Consider the following 27,522-nt stretch of genomic DNA (forward strand, 5'->3'; position numbering starts at 1 on the left):
GTCAGTGACTATATTGAACTTTCGTCCAAAGAGATATGGGCGGAAGTATTTGGTAGCCCATACGATCGCGAGAAGCTCTTTCTCAATGACTGAGTAATTTTGCTCAGAGTCATTCAGGGTCCGAGATGCGTATGCAACTGGAAGGTCTTGGCCTATAGGGCCTTGAGAAAGGACAGCTCCTAGGGCGAATTTACTTGCGTCCGTGGTGAGATTAAAAGGTTTAGAAAAGTCGGGGTACTGCAAAATCGGATCATTGATTAACAGGTTTTTGCAGGTATTGAAACATTCCAAAAACTCTGCATTATGTTCAATTTTTGCGCCTTTCTTCAGGCATTTGGTTAATGGTTTCGTTAGTCTAGCGAAATTATTGATAAAGCGTCGATAGTAACCTAACAAACCCAAGAATCCTTTGATCTGTTTGGTGGTTTTTGGGACGGGGAAATTTTTGATGGCTGTGATTTTATCTGGATTCGGCTTGACACCTTCGGGAGTCACGACGTGTCCCAGATAGGCTACTTCCTTTCGTAGGAATTCCGATTTATCCAGCTGAATTTTGAAGTTTGAGCTTCTCAGCCTGTTGAAGACAGATTTAAGGCTCTCAAGGTGTTCTTGGAGGGAAGTCGAGAAGATAATAATATCGTCGAGGTATACCAAGCACTTTTCGTTCTGGATACCACGAAGGATATTATCCATTACGCGCTGAAAGGTAGCTGGCGCGTTTTTCAAACCAAATGGCATTCTCAGGTACTCATAATGGCCATGTTCCGTATTGAAAGCTGTTTTTTCAATATCGTCCTCTTCCATTTCAATTTGATGGAAGCCACTGGCCAGGTCGAGTGTTGTGAAATACTGGCATTTTCCCAGTTTGTCCAGAAGATCTGTGATGTTAGGTAAAGGGTATTTGTCATCTATCGTTTTCTCATTGAGCTTGCGATAGTCAACAACAACCCTCCATTTTTGCTTCCCAGAAGCATCGACCTTTTTGGGTACCACCCAAATAGGCGATGACCAAGGAGAATTGCTTGGCCGAATAATTTTCTGGTCGAGCATTTTTTTGATCTGATTTTCGATTTCTTGCTTGTGTATGAATGGGTACCGGTATGATTTTGTATACACCGGTATTTCATCAGATGTTCTAATTTGGTGCTTTACACGGCTCGTAAAAGTCAGCGGGGTATTTTCATAATAAAATATGTCAGAGAATTCTTTGCACAGCGAAAGTATCTTAGATCTTTCCTCGTCATTCAAATGGTCACATCGAATTTTTGAAAAATCTAAATTTTGCTTAGGGGAATCATCAAAATTATGAAAATCGATTTTTTGAATTTCGTTCTTATCAAATTTTTCAACAGCGATTGGTTCTGAAAAATTCAGGGTTACTGGTTTGGTGGTGTTGTTCAAAATTGTAGTGAGAGCTCTACCTTTATTTGCAACAGTAAGACACTCTGGCAATTCACAATTATGGAAGCGTTGGTGAGGTATTATTATTTCACCATTCTGAATTGATGTTTTGACCTGTATCACTTGCTCAGATCTTGGAGCAATCGTAATTAAATTGAGATCGCTTTTTGTTTTTTGAAACTTCAGTTTTATTTTCGCATAAGGAGTGATAAGATAGCCATTACCAAAATCTAGGTTAGCTTGTAAAAGTTTTAAATTGTCAAGACCAATTAATCCTTTGAAAATGTCATGAAATTTGAAAAGGAAAAATTTTAAATGTTTTTGTTGTGGCAAATTGAATAATTTTGAAGCGGGCATAGATGCGCTATATTTATGAGCTGATTTTTGGAAAACTGTGGAAACAATAAACGGGTCGTATTTAATCAGATTTGGAAACAGTTTTTGAGCAATTTCTGGATCTATAAAAGATTTCGTGGAGCCTGAATCAATGAGAAATTTTGCGTCATATTCCGGAAATGTTATATATGATAATTCGCTAGAACTAGAATTATTGAAAGAAATGATTTGCGGAACTAGGTTTGATTGTTCGTGGTTGGCATTTCCTGAAAATTTACCTCGGAATTGTCAAAGTTACTTTCCTGATTTTCATTTTCGCAGTATAGAAATTCGTCATAATGTTCGTTATAATCTTCTTCAGCGTAATATTCGTGTTCGCTATAATTTGGTTCATTTTGAGTGTCACTAACTACCGTATTAAATAATTCTTCTGATATAAAATTTCTTTGGGGTTGGTTTTGAAATGAGTTTGAGAGACCTGATCGATAATTAGGGGCGTTTCTTGTCGAAACACTCATTGGTACTGGTTTATTTGTTTGATATGTATTTCTGGTGGATACACTCATGGGTGTAGGTTTTGTGAGGTTCTGATTCTGATTGGGCCTGAAAACATTTCTGTTTTGAAATGGTTGTCTAAAAACTTGCGCGTTGGTAAAGAATTTTTGGGGTTGGCTTGGTGCTCGTGGCTGAATTGGTATTGGTTGTGAAGGAAATTGATTTTGCTGTCTGAAAAAGTTATTTGGTGTACTATAATTATTGACAGGAGAAGAATTTGGCTGTCTTATCTGAATTGGTGTTCTAGAAGGTTGAAAGTTTGGTCTAAATGTATTCTTATTTGAGAAATTTTGGAAGTAATGTACATTGTCTTCCTGTAAAACAAACTGCAATGCTTCACTGAGAGATTTGGGTTGCATACAACGTATTGTAGTACCCAAGGGTTCCTTGAGCCCAGAAAGAAAGGTTTTCAATGCCAAATTGCTATATAAATCTCTTTTACACCTTTTAGATTCTTGTGTGATTTCGTGAACGTCGATATAATTGCACAATAGGTTCAATATATTTAAACACCTATCATAGAACTGTTGAGGCTTTTCATTAGGGGATTGCCTAAGCATAACCATGTCTCTGTTTAGGCAAGTTTCATCCCTTTGATCGGCAAAGTTTCTGGTTAATGTATCTTTGAGTTCTCTCCAATTTGAAACATTCTGTATATTGGCTACTACTTTAGCATTGCCTGATAATTTTGAAATGAGACAGTTCAGCAAATAAACATTTTGAAAACTTGTCGGCTCAGCCACATTATAAAAAGTATTAATTATTGAATCACAAACTGCTAGATATCTATTTAAATCATTAGGGTTGCCGTCGAATTCAGGCACACACCTAAGGTATTCTGAGTTGAATTGATTAGCCATTATTATATTTGAACTACTAGAAGAATTAGGCAAAGAAACTGAAGAGTCAGCTGAAGGGTTTTCGTTATTCAATTTTAACTTTCCAAGAATTTGAGATAAGTTATCAATAGACATTTAAAAATTACGACTTACATTAAAATTGTAAGAACTTTGAGCATCCTTTATAAGGTAGACGACTGGTTCCTCGATTTTTGATTTCCAGAAAGACTTCCTTGCGAGACTGGACGATTCTGTTCCACTCCCCGATGATCTGCCTGTTGAGGGTAGCTAAAGGTCCACGATGGATTGGGTTTCTTGAGGTTTGAAGAGCCACTCCTTCACAAACACCTCCACAAGACAAAACAACAAGTTCGATACCCGATAAATCGTTGAAACGAAAACTGCACGTTCGATACGTTCAATTTCGAGTATCCTACCGACTGCGCCAAATATAACTTTCGGATGTCAAAGTCCCTTTTTAAAAATTAATTTTATTAACAAAAATTGATGTTAACAGTATGAGAGCATAATTATAACTGAATTACAAAAGTATTCTTCCCATGAAGATAAGAATGCTTGCACATCAGTTTCCCAGAATCGCGAGATTCTGCTTCAGCATGGTCAGCGGTTCACATGGGAACGGGCGATATAATTCATGTGATATTTTTGCAAATAAAGTTTGTGAAGATCAAATCGTTAGGTGTAGTTTGTGAAAATTTGTTATGATTCAAATCACTGTTTTTGTTTGAGTATTTGATTTATAGGAATTTTACAGAATCTGTTAGCACACACTACCTGAGGCAAGCTAGGGGAAACTAGCTGTAAAATGTATTACAATGTTATTTTTAATAATTATTATCAAGTACAAAGTAATATCATTTGATTTACTAATAATACCAAACGCCAATCAAGAGATTGTTTTTGCAGATATGATATACTTCTGTAAAATCTCAATTTTTGATTCATTTGTGATTATAATTGAATTGCTTTCCACACAGCTATATTTTTACTTCGTTTTGGTGGTGGTCTATTAATTTTTAATGATTTCAGTTGCGAAACTGATTCAATTTGAACTATGTGAATGTTAAAACTCAATGTCTATCAAAAGGTATGCATTGAGTGTATAATTTTCTATACTATTTCTTCCGAAAATATTTTCTTTCGAAAATATTTTCTTTCGAAAAATGAGTTCTGAGATGTTAAGAGCCCTGTGTATAAAATGTAGCCTACAGTTTGCAAACCTCAGTCTTTTATGTTGAAAGTTTAGCTTCATTTGAAATCAGAAGTACAAATTTGAAGTAACCCATAGTCAGAGAAGGAAGGAAACAATTAAGAAATCTTTTTCGCACAAAGTTTTTGAGAAAATCGAGAATAAAAACGTTTTCTGTTTGTTGCTGTTACTTTTTGAAACTGTTGAGAAACTGCAGTTTAGTGATTTCCATACCTTGAAAATATTTTGTATTCCTAAAACCAACTTTTTTTCAGTGTTCAACAGAAAAAATTATTACAATTGTTTCATTACCGAAATAAATTTCTCCACCAGGTACAAGTATAGAGGTGGAAAGCACTTCAACTCTTCAAAATTCGAGTCCAGCGCCAACTCGTCATCCAAAAATTAATCGACATAATCTGCATGTTCCAGACCCAGGGGGGTCCAAACTCACTATCAACACAGCTTTTGGAAGTCAACTAATTGAAGAAGAAAACCGCCGAGTTGTTCGACCTAGACGAGTACTTTCGAGTATCGCATCTAGTTGTGATGAGCATCAGAAAAGTCAGGGACTGCTGAACAGAATAAAGGAATCGAAATCATTGGATTGTTTACCTCTTCGAAAGAGCAACAAACCTTCGGATCTGATTGAAAAGTTTTTGAAGGGACAGCGGCGCTCTGCAAAATCATTAGAGAACTGTGATAAGTGTGGTGAGGTACAAATTTTTGCCATACCTGAAGATAAACTGATGAATAATAATTTCCCTAATGGCAATTTGGTTAATATTCCATCGTACTGTGCAAAAAGTGGTTTAGAAGACGTACATGTGCCATTGTTAAACCCTACGCAGCATCCTGTGATAGTCAGAAGAAGAGGAGGAAGTGCTATTGATGACACATCTGAGAGCGAATTTTCCAAAAGGTAAGTGAAACAAAGGCGTTCAAATTCTTAATTTCCATTACGAGGAAATATAATTCATGAAACATTGAATCCATGGTAAAAAATGTTTAAATCACTCTGGGGCATCAAGGACAATAACATAAAAGCAGTGTTTTACTGTCACCTTGAAATTTTCAGTAACAAATTTTTTTAACGTTAGTCTATACTAAAAGATTAAACAGGTCTTATCTTTCAACTTGTCGATTGTTATCATAGCTGAAGATATATTGAAAGTCATCTTAGTAATTGGCAAAAAAATTCAAAAAAGTTAATTCGCGGGTGCCAGATACAAGCATATTTTCTACTCTTATTTTTTACCACAAGAAACTTTGTGCATAAAGCATAACCTTAAATGTTGCACACGCTCGTTAAATTGATAATAGTTGGTTAAAGTCACTGTAAGGAGTAATTTTGAAAGGACGACTTCAAACAATGCACCAGTAGTTATTTACCAGCGAGCGTTCTAGCAAATAGTCAAGCGAACAACTATATTCATTCAAACAATGGCTTAGAGAAGGGAATTAGGTAAAAAAATTATTGTTTTGCGATTTCTAGAATATTGTTCTATTCGTAAAGTGGAATAAAACGGTTAAATTTGTTTGTACCGATTGTCACTTCTCTATGAACCCAACACTGACTAGATAAAATTCTGTTGAAATTCTTGAGTACTGTTGGGTTCATTGGTACAATTGGTACAATTGTAATAAATATTATTACAATTGTACCAAGTCAAGAGTCATCTGAAAAAATTCAATATCAATTAGATGAGAAAGTGGAAGCAAGTGGCTGATGAAAACATTTAAAACAAAACAATTGATTTGAAACCTTATTTTCTGTTCTAGATGGCATTCCCTGGAAGCAGTATCGGCCTCTTGTGCCCAATTATCAGACATAAACAATAAAAAAACAATTTCACGGAGTGCTTTCAAAAGCTGGCTGGTGGGTTTATTCAATGGAACTGGACTGAAATCGAGCAACACTTCATTGAGAAAAGGTGTTCTGAATGAATATAATAACCTGCAAGCTGAAAAAGAGAGTATAGTCTAGAAAAATGTTGATGTTTGTTAGATGTGAACCACAAAAATAACATTCAAGTACAAAGTCATATATTTTATTTACTTGGAGTTTTTGGAGAAGTTTTTTATTTCATACATGTACAAGTTTCGTCAATGTGAATATAAAAAAATGCATTTAATATATTCATTGACAATTTGTAAAATATTCTACATATTCTCAAAAATTCATATGAAGTAGTTTATATGAATGCAATTGATGTTGAAATGTTGCTTTTAAAATATTTTAGATTGTGATTTGTTTTTTCTCATTTAAATTTAAATTTTGTTCATGGAGAAAATAGGTGAGGAAAGTAACAATTTGAATGAAGAAAACATTTTCAATGAAAAACAAAAATCAGAAAAAATATTTATTCAATTTTGCTAGATATTTAATAATTTTGAAGTAATTTTAAAGGAGAAACTACTTGCAAATGAAAGTATCAAACATATTAGGGAAAATTCCATTGATCTGATATGGGTTATTGTTTTAATAATTTTTTTAGACTTCCAGAATGGAATACCTAATTTAAATTTAATTTTTAAAGATATTACAGGTTTTTAAAAAGTGTCTAATAACTTTATTTTCTATGTTCGTGTCACACCTCAATTGTTTGTAATATGATAATTTTTTATGTTTTTCAAATTCATTTTATTTTCAGTTTTCCAACCATTCTGTTATTCTTTAAATTTATTTTATTGTATAGATTTTTCTTTGGAATAATGAGAAGTATAAATAAAGATCACGATAGCAGCATTTGTTGTGAAACATTTTAAACATTTTCTTTTGGTGTTTTGAGAATGATTTGTTCAAGGAATAATTGTGTTTGAGGCTGTGAATACTATCTCCATTTGTATATAATATAGTTTATTATTTTTATTTTTTGAAGAGCTGTCTTCTCCCTTTAAAAACTAGATGTGCCATTAACTTATGAAGTTCATGTATATTGAAATAATTCACATGTACATATATTATTGTAGGAATTGTTTGATAAATATACCTATTTATTTAATAATTTCTTCATTCACATACTGTCATTTTGATGATACCACCAAAAAAACCCACATTGTAGATAATATATTACTTTTGGGATATACCACATAAAACTATCATTTTATCATGGTAAATTTCATCATAAATGGATCTGATATTGAACAATTGAAATATTTAGGTATATCCTTTAAACTCCAATCAAGTATGTCAATGTGGTATTTTCTCCATCTTTTTGCAAAAAATTAGGAAAACTTATTAAATATTTGTGGATCACGCACAGAGATTTCTTCCAGATACAAACTGGAAATAGAGGGCATCCGTAACAACTAATTTCAAACATATATTGAATTACATGAATATCAAGTTTTCCTATTCAGTTTACATCTCAAACATTCGTTATAGAATTGAAAGCCCCTTTTTGAATCGAAAGATAAAAACACGCAATTCTTGCACAAAATTACCATTTTGTATTAGTAGAAGAGACAAATTTGCTCTTGCCACGACGACAGTATGTAAAAAAATTCATACAGTTATTAGTTCCAGTCATAAGAATTTGGCTTGACACAGAAATCACTTTTTTCTATTCAGTTCATATGTCATCCATTCATTATGGAATTGAAACATATCATGCACAGAAACACTACACAACGTAAATATGAAAAGGTTCTGATATAAAATTTCAGAGAGAAGTAGAAAGTCAAAAAGTTTTTTTTCCAAAAAACTAATCTTTTCTAAAAACTACCCCGTTTTCAATAAAAACGAAATTTCTATGGCTTATTGAATTGCAATTCAAAGTTCATATATTTGTATCTGAAACATCTGTGCATAATTACAATCTTTGTATTTTAGAGTTAACTTAAATATGAATCATAAAAAATGTATAGTCAGACATTTTGTGTTTGAAGGTAGTTGACAATGTTCCATGGTGAATTTCATTAGTTCGGACTTCCATTGTCTAATATGATATGGAAAGATTTGAAATCCCTGAAAGAATCAATAAAATTTAAAGGAAAAGCTGAAAATGACAATTATATTAGGCAAAAAAACCATGAAATGAAATTACAAAAAAATAAAACACAAACAACAATTGAAAATTAAATAATACGAAAAGAAATAAAAATAAAAGATTTCAAGCCAAGTTACTTCATGATTTTTCGATTGTTACTACCCGCAATCGTCTTTGAGTCATGACTGGCCAGTCATCTTTTGGAAAGATTCTTTTCAGATTATTTTTAGAAATGGCTGAGATAAATGATGAACATGCGATGAATAAAAGATCAGACCTCAATAATTTCAGTAAAATTTATACATTCATTTTGAAAAACCAAAAATAAATTATATTACCCACTATTCAAAATTCTCCTCCCTGATTTTAAAAATATGTCAAAGTCATTTCCATCATTTCATTTCATCAATGTTTTTACTGTTTTCGTATAAATCCATTTTTCATTATTCTTACAATAGGTTAGGCTAAGTTAGGTCCAAAGTGAGTGGGTCTATTCGACCCTCCACCGCAACCCGCAAGGGTTTATTGTGGCTCACACATATTCACACTCAGCCAAATAAACCCAGCTTCTTATCGAAGCCGATTAGTTTGTATGGTGAATGGTCTTTCAGATCAGAGAGTACGCCTCTGCCGAACTCTGATTCGGTCTCCAGCGGGGCAGGCACAAATTATATGCTCTGTTTATGAGGTAGTCGGATAGTCAAGTTGCAAGATTCCCACCTTGATACCCACGAAAACCTTCCTATATGTGGGTTTCTGCACGTCAGCTACACCTGACGATGCCTTAGATTCAGCCATGCAGAGATTTTTCGCCTCTAGTTTTGGTGAATTATCACTTGAGCGCAAACGTTTGCTAACCTGCTCATAGGGGGGTTTGTTCCCCCACGTGAGACAGATTCTGCGTATGCCGCTTAAGAATTTGGTGCAAGGCGGTTTTATAAGGTACCACGCTCTTGAGGAAATGACTCAGTCGTTTCCTGGCTCCACCACCAAACCATTTTTTTAAGGTTCAGTTGTTGGATCAGGAGTTGGGGAGTTGAGAAGCTCTCGCTCCTGAACTAAATTTACAGGAAAGTCAGTTGGAGTCGTAAACTCGAAATCCATCTCCTCTGTAGACTCGCTCCTGAACTAAATTTACAGGGAGGTCAGTTGGAGTCATAAACTCGACATCTATCTCCTCTGTAGACTCGCTCCTGAACTAAATTTACAGGGAGGTCAGTTGGAGCCGTAAACTCGACATCCATCTCCTCTGTAGACTCGCTTCTGAACTAAATTTACAGGGAGGTCCGTTGGAGTCGTAAACTCGACATCCATCTCCTCTGTAGACTCGCTCCTGAACTAAATTTACAGGGAGATCAGTTGGAGTCGTAAACTCGACATCCATTTCCTCTGTCGACTTGCTCCTGAATTAAATTTACAGAGAGGTCAGTTAGAGTCATAAACTCGACATCCATCTCCTCTGTAGATTCGCTCCTGATCTTAGTTTACAGGGAGGTCAGTTGGAGTCGTAAGCTCGACGTTCATCTCCTCTATAGACTCAGCGTCAGAAAGAATTTTTAAGTTTACTCTGTCCATAAAAGTTACACGAGTAGCTAGGGAAAGAAGATCAATCACGGCAGAACCCCGCATTACCGTGACAAGGCGATGCTACCACGAGAGGGCGCCCGGTACCTCGAAGGTTCCGTAGAGACAGCTGATAGGCTCAGTGTCATTCATCCTCTGGGCACGGATACACGCACTTTAGGATTAAGCCATCGTTAGGGAATAACAGAACTACAAGTGATTCTGTCATTCCCGTATCCAGCAAGGCTTCGTGGAAGCAGGCATCCGATAGCCGATTTGTTCAACCCCCATATCCCAAGCCAATGCACTCGCCGAAAACAGCATGCACAGTGGTTCAGGCAGTGAAAGATGAACAAGGACAGGCAACCCGCCCTTACGATAGTAAGTAAGAAATGTTATCATGTAATATGTAATTACCGATGAATATATTTCAGTTGTCCTAAAGAAGGCAATAAACATTACCGAAAGCTCGACATATACCAAAGAGAGAACTAAATAGTCCCTCAATTTAACTGAAAACTAAAGAAATATTATATATATATATATATATATATATATATATATATATATATATATATATATATATATATATATATAAAGTTGAGAATCTTAGCGACTGGAGATATGTACAGTAAAATAAATTAACGGGGTCTCTCAATCAAAACTCTGCTTTACTTTGCCTAGCTTTCACTTTGCAAAACGATATTTTATCCATATATCAGATAATATACAGTTGAAATGTGTTAAACCAATATATAACTAATATTCATCTTGAAATATGAGTAAGTAAGTAATTTATTGGTACTTTATGCAATAAAGCATTTATACAGGTCAATTAAAACAACGATAAAAATGAAATAAAAACAACAATAAAAATTAATTGACGCTTCGGGGCGACTTCATTGATTCCAGTGGCGCATTTGCTTTTTCAGCTGCAGGAAAACCCGGAAAAACCTGCAGCACCATATCATCAGAAGATTTTGATCTAACAATGTCTTCTCTCTTATAAAACAAAATATATGGTGTCTCCAGAGGCTCCAATAAATTCAATGCATTGCCAGAACACTTCGTGACACGACTATCGTCAAACTTAAACCATTCCGTTTCTTCTTTGACCAAGGCGTAATAATGACCAAATTCAACGCCAGAACCACAGTGAACAATGACTGCATGAATATTATAATAGTGGTCTGATAGGTTGAAATGTTCATCTATTTCGAACCTTCCAAAGAGTTTCTTGCTTCCGTTAGAGGTTGAGTCTTGTTTGAAATATTGGTTCAAGACAATTATATTGAGCCATATGTGATGAAATTGGCCAATACTTGATGAAAATTCATAACGTAAGCAAGTAACTCTTCTTTGGGAGGTTTTCATTGGACAGTTTACGAAACCGCAACACGTGTTTCGCTATATATTCTTTAAGCGTTTTCATATTGAATGAAAACACTTTGGAAAGCTATTTTATAGTCAAACACGTGTTGCGTTTTGTAAACTGTCCGGTCAAAATCTCGAAAATATTCGAAAAATTATTTTGAGTCAAATTGAATATTATCCCTACACCAAACTGTTATTTTTAACACAGTGACACATGATCATCTTTGAGATAAATATTAAACTACATGAGCCACATTGTTTGTTCCAAGATGACTTTTTCATTCCCAATATATCTTTATATTGCCCGAATATGAATTCGGGGTTCACCAAATATTATGTGCTATATAGAAAAATACTGTTGTATATCATGCCAGTAGCAGATTACAGCCGGTTCTGGGCCTTCCCCCACCACTATGACGTGTTGATTGCTTTTTTTGTTGTTGTTTAGTAACATCAAGGCGATGTGACCTTGAAGGGTCTGGTGCATGGAACGTTCAGAATTTTTTTCATATGAGATTTTGTGTGTATGTGTGTGTGTGTGACATAGTGACGTAATTACATTTGATTGGTGTGTGTGTGAGAATGCACGGGTTTCATCATGTGCTTGTCTATGTACAAACATAAGTCTGCATACTTCGAAGATCCCTCAAGTAATGAATGTTCCATCGGTGTGAGCCCACCAAGTTAGTAGTGGTGTGACGTCGCAGCAACAACCGTTCAACGGTAAGAGAGCAAGATGTTCACTCCACGACGTGTGGCTGAGTAATGCGTATTCATCGGTGTGCCCTCACCTCTCTCGATGCAGTGAAGGCTGTAACGTAACGCATCGCTCTAGCCTCGCTATCGATGGTGTCACGCAGGCGGCCGAGGACTGTCTGCCTAACGTCTGCCATCTACGAGAGCGCAACGACCACTGCCTGTTCATATCGACATCTGTTATCGCATCCAGTTGGGAGGTGGGCTTGGCTGTGACGTCAGGAATCTCTAGTGGGTAGCAACTAGCAATGTGAACCTTTCACGATTTCGTGGTGGGGCTGACTCGCACTGTTTAATATAAAAGAAATGCCTAGCACACTATGAAATCAGTAGACGAAAATATCTGCAGCAGTTAGCAATTGGTAGAGTGTTATTCAGTTCGTAATAGAAGGAAGACGGTGAGTGTATTTGTCTGTTGGCAATTGTTTATATTTTCATACATATTTTCATCATGTCCGTTTCAAAAGTAGACTTGAATAAAATCAATAATTTGATTGTACAGGAGGTTGAAATACTAGAGCAAAAGGCCTTATCATCATTGCTAATTGATGAAGTGTACATAATTGAAAATATGTCAACTTATTCTACACGATTTGGTAAATCAATTTTATTAACTTTGGAAGATGTGAGCAATGATAAATTGCTTACCCCCATATCCCAAGCCAATGCACTCGCCGAAAACAGCATGCACAGTGGTTCAGGCAGTGAAAGATGAACAAGGACAGGCAACCCGCCCTTACGATAGTAAATAAGAAATGTTATCATGTAATATGTAATTACCGATGAATATATTTCAGTTGTCCTAAAGAAGGCAATAAACATTACCGAAAGCTCGACATATACCAAAGAGAGAACTAAATAGTCCCTCAATTAAACTGAAAACTAAAGAAATATTATATATATATATATATATATATATATATATATATATATATATATATATATATATATATATATATATATATATATAAAGTTGAGAATCTTAGCGACTGGAGATATGTACAGTAAAATAAATTAACGGGGTCTCTCAATCAAAAAATCAAAACTCTGCTTTACTTTGCTAGCTTTCACTTTGCAAAACGATATTTTATCCATATATCAGATAATATACAGTTGAAATGTGTTAAACCAATATATAACTAATTTTCATCTTGAAATATGAGTAAGTAAGTAATTTATTGGTACTTTATGCAATAAAGCATTTATACAGGTCAATTAAAACAACGATAAAAATGAAATAAAAACAACAATAAAAATTAATTGGCGCTTCGGGGCGACTTCATTGATTCCAGTGGCGCATTTGCTTTTTCAGCTGCAGGAAAACCCGGAAAAACCTGCAGCACCATATCATCAGAAGATTTTGATCTAACAATGTCTTCTCTCTTATAAAACAAAATATATGGTGTCTCCAGAGGCTCCAATAAATTCAATGCATTGCCAGAACACTTCGTGACACGACTATCGTCAAACTTAAACCATTCCGTTTCTTCTTTGACCAAGGCGTAATAATGACCAAATTCAACGCCAGAACCACAGTGAACAATGACTGCATGAATATTATAATAGTGGTCTGATAGGTTGAAATGTTCATCTATTTCGAACCTTCCAAAGAGTTTCTTGCTTCCGTTAGAGGTTGAGTCTTGTTTGAAATATTGGTTCAAGACAATTATATTGAGCCATATGTGATGAAATTGGCCAATACTTGATGAAAATTCATAACGTAAGCAAGTAACTCTTCTTTGGGAGGTTTTCATTGGACAGTTTACGAAACCGCAACACGTGTTTCGCTATATATTCTTTAAGCGTTTTCATATTGAATGAAAACACTTTGGAAAGCTATTTTATAGTCAAACACGTGTTGCGTTTTGTAAACTGTCCGGTCAAAATCTCGAAAATATTCGAAAAATTATTTTGAGTCAAATTGAATATTATCCCTACACCAAACTGTTATTTTTAACACAGTGACACATGATCATCTTTGAGATAAATATTAAACTACATGAGCCACATTGTTTGTTCCAAGATGACTTTTTCATTCCCAATATATCTTTATATTGCCCGAATATGAATTCGGGGTTCACCAAATATTATGTGCTACATAGAAAAATACTGTTGTATATCATGCCAGTAGCAGATTACAGCCGGTTCTGGGCCTTCCCCCACCACTATGACGTGTGATTGCTTTTTTTGTTGTTGTTTAGTAACATCAAGGCGATGTGACCTTGAAGGGTCTGGTGCATGGAACGTTCAGAATTTTTTTCATATGAGATTTTGTGTGTATGTGTGTGTGTGTGACATAGTGACGTAATTACATTTGATTGGTGTGTGTGTGTGAGAATGCACGGGTTTCATCATGTGCTTGTCTATGTACAAACATAAGTCTGCATACTTCGAAGATCCCTCAAGTAATGAATGTTCCATCGGTGTGAGCCCACCAAGTTAGTAGTGGTGTGACGTCGCAGCAACAACCGTTCAACGGTAAGAGAGCAAGATGTTCACTCCACGACATGTGGCTGAGTAATGCGTATTCATCGGTGTGCCCTCACCTCTCTCGATGCAGTGAAGGCTGTAACGTAACGCATCGCTCTAGCCTCGCTATCGATGGTGTCACGCAGGCGGCCGAGGACTGTCTGCCTAACGTCTGCCATCTACGAGAGCGCAACGACCACTGCCTGTTCATATCGACATCTGTTATCGCATCCAGTTGGGAGGTGGGCTTGGCTGTGACGTCAGGAATCTCTAGTGGGTAGCAACTAGCAATGTGAACCTTTCACGATTTCGTGGTGGGGCTGACTCGCACTGTTTAATATAAAAGAAATGCCTAGCACACTATGAAATCAGTAGACGAAAATATCTGCAGCAGTTAGCAATTGGTAGAGTGTTATTCAGTTCGTAATAGAAGGAAGACGGTGAGTGTATTTGTCTGTTGGCAATTGTTTATATTTTCATACATATTTTCATCATGTCCGTTTCAAAAGTAGACTTGAATAAAATCAATAATTTGATTGTACAGGAGGTTGAAATACTAGAGCAAAAGGCCTTATCATCATTGCTAATTGATGAAGTGTACATAATTGAAAATATGTCAACTTATTCTACACGATTTGGTAAATCAATTTTATTAACTTTGGAAGATGTAAGCAATGATAAATTATTTAAAACATGGCTACCAAAACGTATTTCGTTGCAATTCAGTGATGACGATATAACGGGTGGTAAATATACGATGACGTATTTAGGACAGAGCCCACAAAGTTTTGCTGGCATGAAAACGCGATCACTAGTCAAATTCAATATGATTGAATAATAATAGTAATTATTTATAGTGAATTTCTTTAGGTCATAGCCTACAAAATTTTGCTGGTATGAAAACGTGAACTCTAGTCAAATTTAATATGATTGAATAATAATAGTAATTATAGTGAATTTCTTTTTGTTTTAATAATATTCATATATTAGATGATAATTATATGGAAATATAAGCATTACTAACTTAGTTGAATACACTCACTTTGTAACTACAAGTAAAATGGGAATGTGAGTATTATATCATGGAAACAAGTTGGAGGTTGCTTATTGTTTTTTTTTATTCGATTTCAGTTCCACCATTCAAAGATGTGGATGCAGTATGCAAGTCAAGATTGGATCGTTGTTGTAGATCTCAAATTATCGGTTCAACATTTGTCGTTTATATCAATAGTTGATGATTTTGTTGCATTCGGTTAATGGGAAAAATCGATGATGAATAGTGGATTCTCTCTAAATTGTCCAATGTCCATCAGAGGTTCACTCATATCTTTATCATAATAACTTCGCTGGAAACTCTCAAAAGCATAATAAGCCGGAGCATCAAGTTTTTTATCGAAATTCAAATTCCAACGCTCATATGGATAAACTTCAGAATTCAAGTATACTCGAATACTATTGATATCAGCAGTTGTGAATTTTGTAATATCCTGTGTTCTATCTTCAGATGTGGTAGTACTTTGGAATGCGATGATGACAAAACGAGGAGTTTCCAGAGCGTTAGTTGTTTTGATGGCCCATATGTCTGAAGAAGTCTCACGTAATGATGGTAGTTCATAGAGGTCCCACATACGATAAGCCAACTTGATTTTGGCATTCAGACCGTGTTTGTTTATTCTACTCAAAAGTTTGAGCTTGTGTTTATCATCTGGTACAATATGTCTTATTTTCCATTCGATTTTATTTATTTCCAAATCAGCATCAACCTCACCTAAATATGAGTTTTTTGAATGATCGAGCGATAATTAAAATCAATTCCTGTTTAGCATTCAAGATACTTTTGTTATAATCTTCAATAAAACCCATCAAATATTTCTGTGGTAGTCTTCCACTAAAAACATGACTGTTTGTATCCAAGATATCTTGTTTCAATTGTGAAAGTCCCCAGCCAGATGTCAATAATGTGTTAGCATGTGATTGTCCAAATGATATCATGGTTTTCATTGTAGATGTTATCCCAGGTTTTCTAACAACAGCCACTTGTTCACCACCCATTTCGTAACGAATTTCATCAAAGAGAAATGCAATTGCATTATTCGAGAGATAGCATGTTTTCGCTACATCTTTGGAGGTTAATTTACTTTCTATGAAGCTCTCGGCAATATATAGTATAACATCTTGATTATTGATTGAAATTCTAATTTCATCCGAATTCCTGAATAGCGGTGATCCATAGGGCTTATATGTGTGCTCATGTAAACTTATGAGAGAATGATCGAGCACTGGTTCATCGAATATATTCAACTTTTTGCTGTTTGTTTCGAGCACCATTGTTATTTTCTCACTTTCAATCCAATCGATTTAAAAAATTTAAGATCATTCACAGACAGAGCGTTATGTGCTAACTGTTTAGCATACACTTGTGGAATGAGCTTCTTTTTATGCACATTTTTCTTTTTGATAGTGCAGCTCGTTTTGGTTTGGGATTGTTCAATACGATTTTGTCTATTATAAATGAAACCCATTACAATAGTTATTCGATTTTCTTCAATTCCAAAATAATGAAAATCTCTTCTTCACTTCGAACATCGATAAGGTTATTTTTTCCATCCAAAATACGCACTGTAATGTTGTGAATCAATTGACGACCTTCTGGACTGACAGGCATATATATAATACTGTGTGGTTCTTTAGTAAGATTGTAGCCAGGTTCAACATCAATATCGAATGAGAAAAGAATGTGGGATTCTTCACCATTTATATATGAACCAGATATTATATTGCAATCTAAGCGGGTAAGTCTCACATTTGTAATGTTTATTGGTAATGAGGATTCATGAATCTGATTTGGTGGAAATATTCCATGAGCGAACCCCATCATTTCTGCTATAGAATTTGAAAGTGTCAGATCAATTTCATATTTGGATCGCATTTCACATTTGAATGTATTATTATTGGCGTGTAGATAGAAAATATCATCTGCAACGATATCAATTGGTTTTTTATCATGAAACAATCTGAACATGATATGTTTCTGTATGACGGTATTGATCCTCTTCTATTTCATAGGCACCTCATGAAATTTCAATTGGAAACTTTTGAGGTATCGATGAGTTTTCATTACTGATTCTAAAACTCACTAAATTATCAGCTTCAGTCATATTATTGATTGTATTGCATCCATAGAATCCCAAAAGTCCTAATCCATAATGGCTGTTTTTATCCAATTCAACTGGTGGAGAAAAATCCGCATTCAAGACACTTGTCTCGACAGCTTGTAGCTTGAATTTTCGTGACATGACATGAATATTTCGAAACACATTTCAATTTTTTGTTGTACACAGCAACAGCACATTTGAGACAATACTTTTTGGAAGGTGTTGTATTGTAATAAATATCATTTTTATTGATACCAATATTCACATCCTCTATATTACAAATACAACACATAGATTTTCGAGGTATAGGACCATCATTAACATCCGAATCTAAATTTTCATCGGGGTGGTGTTCATAACAATATCTATATTTCATTATATCGATGTCATCTTGTAGATGTTTGGGTAACTTTTCCCAAACATATGCAATCTCATGTGCAACATATGCAAGTATCACTTCCTCAGGCATATTTGCAAGCATCACTTTATCCATTTTTTTCAAGGTACCATATTTTGAAAACATTCTAAGTGAAAACCCCATTCTCTTGATAGCCTCCCGATCCAGTTTTGGTGTTGTATCCATTTTCATTTGAAAAATTATTCGGATAGTAACTGTAAGCACAAGTGTCCACAGAGAACTGTATTAAATTTCTGTTGGCGATCATAGTTATATTTGATTTTTACATTCGAACATTTTCGAAAGAATCGAGTCAATTCCAATGGTGGGGGTAGATCTCCAAAACTATCGAAATATGCAACTTCTTTCCCACATTTTTTATATGCCACCCAATGTGTTCCTGGTCCACTTATTCCATCTAAATTAACACTAGCTGTCTCGTTTTGTCTTGGACCTGAAGAGGGTAATCTGTCACGCATAAAAACACCACGAAAATGTGGAATTTTCATTTTTTGTGCATAATAACTGAGATCGAGATCGGTGAGAGGCCTCTGAGGTAGGGGTTCAATAAGTTTTTTGTTTTGTTTGTGGCTTCCGCGTTTCCCAATGCTACAGCCTCCATGGTTTTATTGTGGCGATTGGCTTCCATTAAAGCCGCTCTGCTGGCTCTTGCTAAATTCACGGCCTTGGTAATACCAGCAGCGGCTCCCGCTAAACTCCCTAGTGCGGATAGTCCAGCAAAAATTGGTATCAATGGCAAAAATTTACCGATCTTGGGAACAGGAATTATACGTGGTGTGCGGATTTTCTTTTTTCCACCGGCAGCTTTGAGGTATTTACGTGCCGCCTGCAATGCCACAGTGATAGCTTTTTTACTATTATTCGTCACAAATTGATCCCCACCAGCTTTCTTCAATACATTTAGCACTTAATGGACTATCCCAGCACCAAATGCAACTTTTCAAATTTTATTTTTCCGCGTTTGTTTCCTTACTTTTTTTCTCATTGGTGCTACAACCCATGCCCATATGTCTTTTTGCTTTCATAATGTTGGTGACAAGTAATGCAGCTGCTCTTTCCCCAATACCCGCGTCCTTCGATTTAACCCTATCCCAAGCGCTGTATTCAAGTTCTTTGTCGGCTAAATGTCTTGCTGCAAGATCGGTTGGATGCTTAGAATATTGAATATCGTGTTTTTTGCATTCAATATCTAATTTATTAATTCCAGGATCATTGCGAGCTAAACGTTGTTTCAGTTTTGTACCCGGTCCACAGTATTGATAACCTCCGGGTAGATGTAATTCGAAAGGAAGTTTGTTTATTAAATCATCAACAAAACTACCTCTTTTAATTTTACGATCACTTTCATTACGTCCGTATCGTTTGATGGTACACATTGAAATGAATAAGCTAATAACATTTATATAGTCGCATTGTGAAACAGAAATAAAAGTTTGCTGTAGATAATCTAAATGAGAAATTTGGGTGTGGATTGAATGGACAAAGGGTATTCAGAAATAGTCCACTACTTCCATCATCAGTTCGAGGACTCATTATAGGACCTTCAAATTGTGAAAAGACGAAAGCAATGATATCGCTATTAACACATCCACAAGGACTGAGATTCAGAAATGTGTATCTCTTTCGAAATCACTCAATCAACCTAAATATCAGTACTTGCGAAATGTTTTGGAACCTATAAAAGGATTAGGTTTTTATACATTCAGCAATAATGCAGAAATAGTGGAACCCTCCGACTCTAAGCCTAATTCTGTTTTCATTTTCGATGATGTGATATGTTGAAAGCAGGATATTATTAGATCATATTTCTGTAATGGAACGTCATAAGTATATTGATTGTTTTTATCTCGCACAGACATATTCACGGGTACCCAAACAATTAGTGCGTGACAATACCAATTTCTTCATAATGTTCAAACAAGATGAGACGAATTTACATCACATTCATTCAGGTCATGTATCACCCGATGTAACATTCAAACAATTCCAATTGATGTGTGTTAAATGCTGGGAGGACCAATATGGATTTCTAGTCATTGATGAGGACAGAAAAATAGATGAAGGTAGATATCGCAAAGGATTCGATAGTTTTATATATCCATGATCTTGTTATTGAAACTCATTCAATCACTGAATATTGTACAGGTCACTTCATCAGCGAATTGAGCTATAATTTAAAAACGGCATTATGAATATAAAAAATGATTCTGAAAATAAAAACAATGAAATGAATTTGAAACGTCAACTAGTATAGACAACAGAAGCTGTCAGGCAGAAATTCAACTCTATCAAGAATGATATATTGAAAATCGTACGACACTTGAAAAATTGTATGAGCCCATAACGAAACCATTGAATGTTTCATCATCAAACGCTACTTCTAAATCAACAGTATTATCGTCAAACCATGGAAATTTTCAATCTACTTCATATTTTCCCATGAGTACTCCAATAGGAAGAAAACAATCTTTTGGAAGTGTATCATCTGTGAATAGTGACAAGAGCACACTTCAAGACGGGAAAATATCCTTAAATGTCCGAAACTTTAAAATTTGTACATTTAAATGTAAGATCATTATTCACAGGGTTTGATTTGCTATCGGAATATATTTCGAATGAAAATATTGATATATTTGGTGTCACTGAAACTTGGCTCTCTCCAATAATTGACTCTGATACCATTGGAATTAACAATTATCTTTTGGTTCGCGCCGACAGAATTGGCAGAGGGGGTGGCGTTGCCTTCTACATAAATAACTCTTTTAAATTCAAAACACTATTTAGTCATATAAGTTCTCATCTTGAACAGTTGTGGATCTCAACAACCCACAGATGAAAACTCTCGTTTTTGGAGTATTATACCGACCCCCTTCAGCTGATTTGATACAATATTCAAACGAACTCGAAGACAGCATGGCCAACCTACTTCCTTCATGTGATTTTTTGCTGGCTGCCGGCGATATTAATATCAACCTGTTAACTCACGACCGGCGTTCTCAACTCTTAACAGATTTTATAAATTCGTTCGATCTTTATCAGGTTATAGAGAAGCCTACCAGAATAACTGCTCACTCTCAATCCCTTATTAACACCGTCCTATTCTCTAATAAGGAAAGAATATTAGATGTGGATGTATATGATATTCAGGGAATTTCAGACCATATGTCAGTGATGTGCAAAATTAATGCTTCTGTTTCTTCTAGAAGAGTTAAAATGGTTTCTTTTCGCGATTATCGTAACTTCGACTTCGATCTATTCCATTTAGACGTCCTGAATATTCAGTGGGATCTCATCTATCAATTCGATAACGTGGATTGTATGGTCTCCTTCCTGAACGACAACATTCTTAATCTTTTCGAAAAACACGCCCCTTCTCAAACGAAGAGAGTAACTAAACCCCCAGCACCTTGGTTAACTTACAATATAAAAATGATGATTGCACTCAAAAACCGAGCTCTGAGTAAATACAAGAAATCTTTATCTATCGCCGATTGGAATAGCTATAAGGACCTCAGAAATTATACATGTAGTGCGATACGACTTGAGAAAAAAGCATATCTGGACTTTGTTTTAAGAAATAAAAATTTCAAAGCAACTTGGAATACGTTAAGAACGCTTGATATCCTGAGGAATAACAAAAAAATCAGATATCCCTGATGAATTAAAAGACGTCAATCTCATTAACCAGCACTTCAATTCAGTAGATGAACAAAGAGACCACGAGCCCAAAATCCCATGTATTTTCTTATGGAGCTAAACTTTCTGCAATTTTTGGGTCAAACAGGAGTGGGGGAAACGTGTGACGTCATCGACGCAGGATGGAACGAGTATCGTAGCGATTTAAGCGTGAACCCCCTTGCCCTCGGCCCCCCTTAGTACTCCACATCACCGCTCAGGCCTTCTTGGTACTCCACCTAACCCCTCGGCCCCCTTATCACGTTCCAGTCACGTGATTTTAATTAAAAAAAGTTTATAGTTATGAAATTCGAACCTGGATCGTCCGCGCCGTAGACATTATCCTTAGCCTCTACACCATCGTAAGATATTGAAGTTAACTGCGAATGTTGGGTATTTATAGCGTTAGTTTTGTCGGGACCGAAATTGACTCATTCATTATACTTGACAGTATTTTTATTTTTGATTTCCGTAGAATGTAATCGTCATTATCATATTGAAGATAGGAAAATATACTTAGATTAGTAGAGATACAAGGTATCTCAAAACACGTCATTGGAAACAAACATGGCGTCGAAGTGTTCAGGGCGCGTCAAAATACATCATTTAAGAAAAAATATAACAGTGCCACGAGGCTGTAAGTTTTCAACGTGCGATCCCTCAATGTGTACAAGGTATCTCAAAATACATCATTGAAAAACAAATATGACGTCGAAGTGTACAGGGTGCGTCAAAATATATCATTTAAGGAAAAAAAAAATGTCAGTTTAAAATATGATATTGATGTGTATACAGGGCGTTTCAAAATACATCATTTAAGAAAAAAACAAAGACGACGTAACATGTCAGAAGTCTCGTATCTTTGTTAACCAAGTTAGCATCATCAGGAGAAGAAGTAGATGGCACCAAATGTGTTAATATTCGAAAATGGGAAAAGCGACCGTTTTACAAACGTTTCGACTGTTTTTCGTGCGTTTACGATCGTTTTTCGTGCGTTTTCGATCGTTTTTCGTGCGTTTTTGATCGTTTTTCGTGCGTTTTCGATCGTTTTTCGTACGCTTTCGACCGTTTTCCTTGCGTTTATTCGTTATCGTTTCATCGTTATTCTCGTAACGGTTTTTCGTGTTTCAATATGACAATCATTTATCATTTAACGCGTTTCGCTAACCAAGTTAGCATCATCAGGAAATGACTAAAGTCCATGCTTTGTCATATGAAGATTCATTTTGCGAATTTTCAGACTCTTGAACGGAACCTTGTGGAACACCCAACCTAACTTCTGTTACAGAGTAGTGTCGGTCAGCCAATCAGAATGGAGAAATCAAATATCGCTCGATTGATTGTGCTAAATGAAATTGAACTGGAGAATGAGGGTCGAATAATAATAATAATAGTGATTAAACATTAAAAGCTTGAAAGTGACGTAGTCAGCGTGAATGAGTTATTACAAAAAATAATAGCGCAACTGTCAGAAGAGCACTGAGTTATATATTCACTAATAATGATCGGATCGTCGCATACAGCACGTCAAATGAAAGGATAAGAAATGCAGAATTCATCGACAGAGAAAAAACAAATATGGCGTAATGAATATAATATCCAACGCCTGATATGAAATAACATAGGAAGAATTGCAAATTCAACAAACTTGTAATTAAAAAATGTTAGGTCATGAACAACTATAAGTTTATTCCAAATGCAGAAGCTTGATCCAAACGCAGAATTCATTGACAAAGAAAATGAAAAAAATCATTGGATACTAAAACATATGATATATTTGGATTCCTTAGGGTGAGAAGGATTTAAATCCATCAAAAAACGACCACTTCAGGTTTTCACTTCCGGTCCTCCGATTTCGATGATTTCGACATCAATGGATTCTTTTAGATGTCATGAAACATAATTAATCATATTTCGAAGTCAAAAGGGCCTTATAACCTATTTTCATTATACTAACAGCAACAGACCGATGTGGGTACTCATTTCAAATGATTTCATTTGTAGATTATGAAAAGTATAATATACAGCGTCCAATGTGAAATAGCATAGAAAGAATTGCACATTTGAAGAAAATCATTGAACATATTTGAAATTAAAAGTTGTTGGGTTATGAACAACTACGAGTGTAATGTAATTGCAAAAGTTTTATTCGAAACACATAATTTGTTGATAAAAAAATGGAAAAATCATCGTATACTGAAACATATGGTATTTTTGGATTCCTTAGGGTGAGAAGGTTTCGAATCCGTCAAAAACAGGTCACTTCCGGTTTTTACTTCCGGTCGTCCGATTTCGATGATTTTAACATCAATGGATTCGTTTAGATGTCAAAAAACATAGTTAATCATTTCACGAAGCCAAAAGGACCTCATAACCTATTTTCGCTATAATAGTCGCAACAGGTCGATGTGGGTACTCATTTCAAATGATTTAATGTGTAGACTATGAAAAATATAATATCGAGCGCCTAATGTGAAACAGCATAGAAAGAATTGCAAAGAGAATCATTGAAAAAACTTCGGATCGTCACATACATCATGTCAAATGAAAGAAGAAGAATTGCAGAATTCATCTATAAAGAAAAAACAAATATGGTGCAACATGTCAGAAGGGCACTAACCCACATCTTCATTGATGATAACTGAATCTCAACGTGCAGCACATCAAATGAATGGGAAACGAATGCAGAATTCATCGATAGAGAAACAGCAAATCTGACGCAACATGTCAGAAGGGCACAAAGCCACATTTTCGTTAATAATTGTCGAATCGTCACGTACAGCACGTCAAATGAAAGGAAAAGAAATGCAAAATTCATCGACAGAGAAAAAACAAATATGGCGCAGTATGTCAGAGTGACACTAAGCAACATCTTTGTTAATGATAGTTGGATCTCAACGTACAGCACATCAAATGAAAAGGAAACGAATGCAGAATTCATCAACAGAGAAAAAAAACGGAGACAATGCCAAGAGGGCACAAAGTTGTATCTTCACTAATAATAGTCGCATCATCACATGTAGTACTTCAAATAAAATGGGGAAAAAAAAGCAGAATTCATGTGTTTGTTGCGCTATTCAAATCCAAGGTGACATGGATCAATGTCAACGCTGAATATGCATCTAACAAAGACTCTTTGATTTTCTTTTGTTTCATTTCAGAATATGTCGTCACTAATTTTCATATTCAAACCTAAAGTGACATTGATCACTGTCAATGTCGAATCTACATCCGGAGATACGCAGTTCTCAAAGCGACGAAACAAAGGCTCTTTGTTTCATTTTAAAATATGTCAGCACTTATTTTACTATAAATACGTCATGCATGGCGAAATGAGTTAGTTGCATCTGTTGAAAGTGATACCAGTGACAAGTGCACCGATTCTATTTGAAAGTAAGTGTTTTAGGTTTGACTTTTTCCTCAGATGAATTTATTCAAATGTAATTTAATTGAAAATTGGTGAGAATTGTTGAATCATTTGATTTTCAAAATTTTTCTCGATATCATAGCCATAGCCATATCGATAGCCAAGTATCAAAGTAGCAGTATTTGCCTGTGGAGATGCCGCAGAGGATATTCACTATCAAAATCGTGAAAGGAAAATTTGGTGAGGCGGTCTTGTTGGATTTGGGAGATAAAGTATCATTTCTACCCCACCGAGTGACGGAGGCGTATCGTCCTCACTTAGAAGAATTTTCATCAGGAAAATACGCTATTGTGTTCAAAGGGTTGATGGACATTGGAAAACCGAATCGTGTCGTTTCATTTGAAATTGTACGAAATTAAGGTTAGTACTGTTTCCAATTTTTTCTCCATTTAATATGCAAAGAGTTTGTGGTTGTATACAGTATTTTTCTTTCGGCTTTAAAATTCTCATTCATAGATATGATCTGCATAAAGTAGTGTTTTCAATATTTTTTGTTCATTTAGTACGTGCAGAATATGTGTTTTAAATTCATTATTTTGAATGAAACTTGATTTTTTTTATTTTCATTTAAGTGTAGCAATCACTTCATGAAAGACATTACCCTCTCTGTTGACAAAAGTATTTTTTTAGTGTATGTTTGTACTGAAAATCGAATTTATTTCAAAATGATACATCATCAACGAGTGCAGTATCAGTCAGAGTCATCTCAACAACAACATTCAAAACCGTCATAGCAACCTTTCCAGAACGAGTTTCAAATCTCAGCAGTTTCCATTTTTTTCAGTCTATAGTTGCACATTATGAGGCTAGAATATGTCGATATTCAGTGATTTGTTGGACAAACTGCACCTATTCAATATATACACAACCGTAGTGAATTTGGAAGACTTTGAAGATTCATCGTGGTGTGTTCCAAAATTCAAGAAAAACACGCCGTTCTGTATGGGTCATTCCAAAGGAAATTTGTTCAGCTGCAGTCTCAATAACGTTGATATTTTATATAAATGGCTTTATAATATACTACCAAAATAAATAAAATACATATCACACACATCTTTTTTTTGAAAATGAAAACTTATCTTATACAGGGAAAGTTGTCAAAAATATGCAATAACAAAAAATTATGACAAAAACAGGACATTTTAGAAATAAAAAAATAAGTTTGTCTGTCATTTTAAATTCTGATTCGTTGGGTCGATATAACAAAAAGTGGCATTTTATATCTTGAATTTTATTCAGGACATTATTATAGATGATTGACATTTGACATTAAATTTCAAGTGTGATATTTGGAAATTCATTTCGTATTGTAGTTTTTTCGAAATTCCCATTCAAAATAGCATCCTTTGATATAGATACCGGACGTGTCTATTATGTGTAGATAACCTGAGTTTCAATTGTTCGGAGTTCTGAGTTCTTGTACATATAAACATAACAAAGTAACGATACAGACAAATACGAAAAATCGTCATAAAATAATTCAAATCCATTCAAGTGAATACATGAATTGAAAGATATTTTAACCTCAACTTCGATATTCTGAAACAAAAACACACAGTATTCACAATTCCATCTTTCGTTATTCCAATTTCATAGTCATCAAAATTGATACGATTATAATATATATAGGAATATAAAACTATCTTCAAATACAGTTGCATGAATGCACATCAAGCATTTTGTCGTAGTACGGTGACCGGGGCAAAGTTACAACTTCAGCATAATATGAATGTTTATAAATATTAGGGAAGGTCAAGATCATCAACAGGTATTAAGAAATTCATTCGGTGTCCAAAGCTTTCGGAATATAATGCAAATAATTTGTTTTATGACTGTTCGTTCGATATTAAATATTATTACCTCAAAATATATCGAAATCATAACACGTTTGCGATTCATTTTTTCAGTTACATTTGAAAAGTGAGTTTCAGTTTGCAGAAATAATAGCCCACACATGTTGGAAATTTTGCCATAGTGTGGTGAAAATCGTATTGAAAATTCTACGAAATATAAGCGCATACATACAGAGTGAATCAATATTTGAAATACGTCGTTTGGAACCCCCCATAACCCTTCTCTATCGAATTTTGGCAGAAATAATGCTGAGTCGTATTGTAGAGTTAACGTTCGAAATTGGGGAAAGTGAAGTATTCAACAGTTTTGCGTGCGTCGGTTTTGCGTGCGTTTTCGAACAGTTTACGTGCCTTTTTTCGTTATCGTTTCATCGTTATTGTCGTTTTTTTTCCTATTTCAATATGACAGTCATTTAACACTTAACGCGTTTCGCTTACCAAGTAAGCATCATCAGGAGATGACTAAAGTCCACGCTTTGTCGTATGAAGGTTCGTTTTG

General features: G+C 35.1%; 1 protein-coding gene across 9 annotated transcripts in view; it reads left to right on the forward strand.

The window, feature by feature from the left end:
* The window catches only part of LOC111512194 (receptor-type guanylate cyclase Gyc76C), a 343,637-nt gene extending 336,288 nt beyond the window's left edge, over positions 1 to 7,349 (forward strand). For 8 of the 9 annotated variants that reach the window (XM_074170390.1, XM_074170389.1, XM_074170394.1 and 5 more), the window contains 2 exons: positions 4,675 to 5,263; positions 6,124 to 7,349. In XM_074170390.1, coding sequence (XP_074026491.1) covers positions 4,675 to 5,263; positions 6,124 to 6,328 — 794 coding nt within the window. In that variant the 3' untranslated portion in view covers positions 6,329 to 7,349. The remainder of the gene's footprint in view (positions 1 to 4,674; positions 5,264 to 6,123) is intronic. The other variant, XM_074170393.1, reaches the window with a different exon arrangement.
* The last annotated feature ends 20,173 nt before the right edge of the window (positions 7,350 to 27,522 follow it).

Source organism: Leptinotarsa decemlineata, unplaced genomic scaffold, assembly GCF_025532065.1.
Source record: "Leptinotarsa decemlineata unplaced genomic scaffold, Ldec_3_MD MMD2_P_RNA_scaffold_9, whole genome shotgun sequence".
In the NCBI taxonomy this organism is placed as follows: domain Eukaryota; kingdom Metazoa; phylum Arthropoda; class Insecta; order Coleoptera; family Chrysomelidae; genus Leptinotarsa; species Leptinotarsa decemlineata.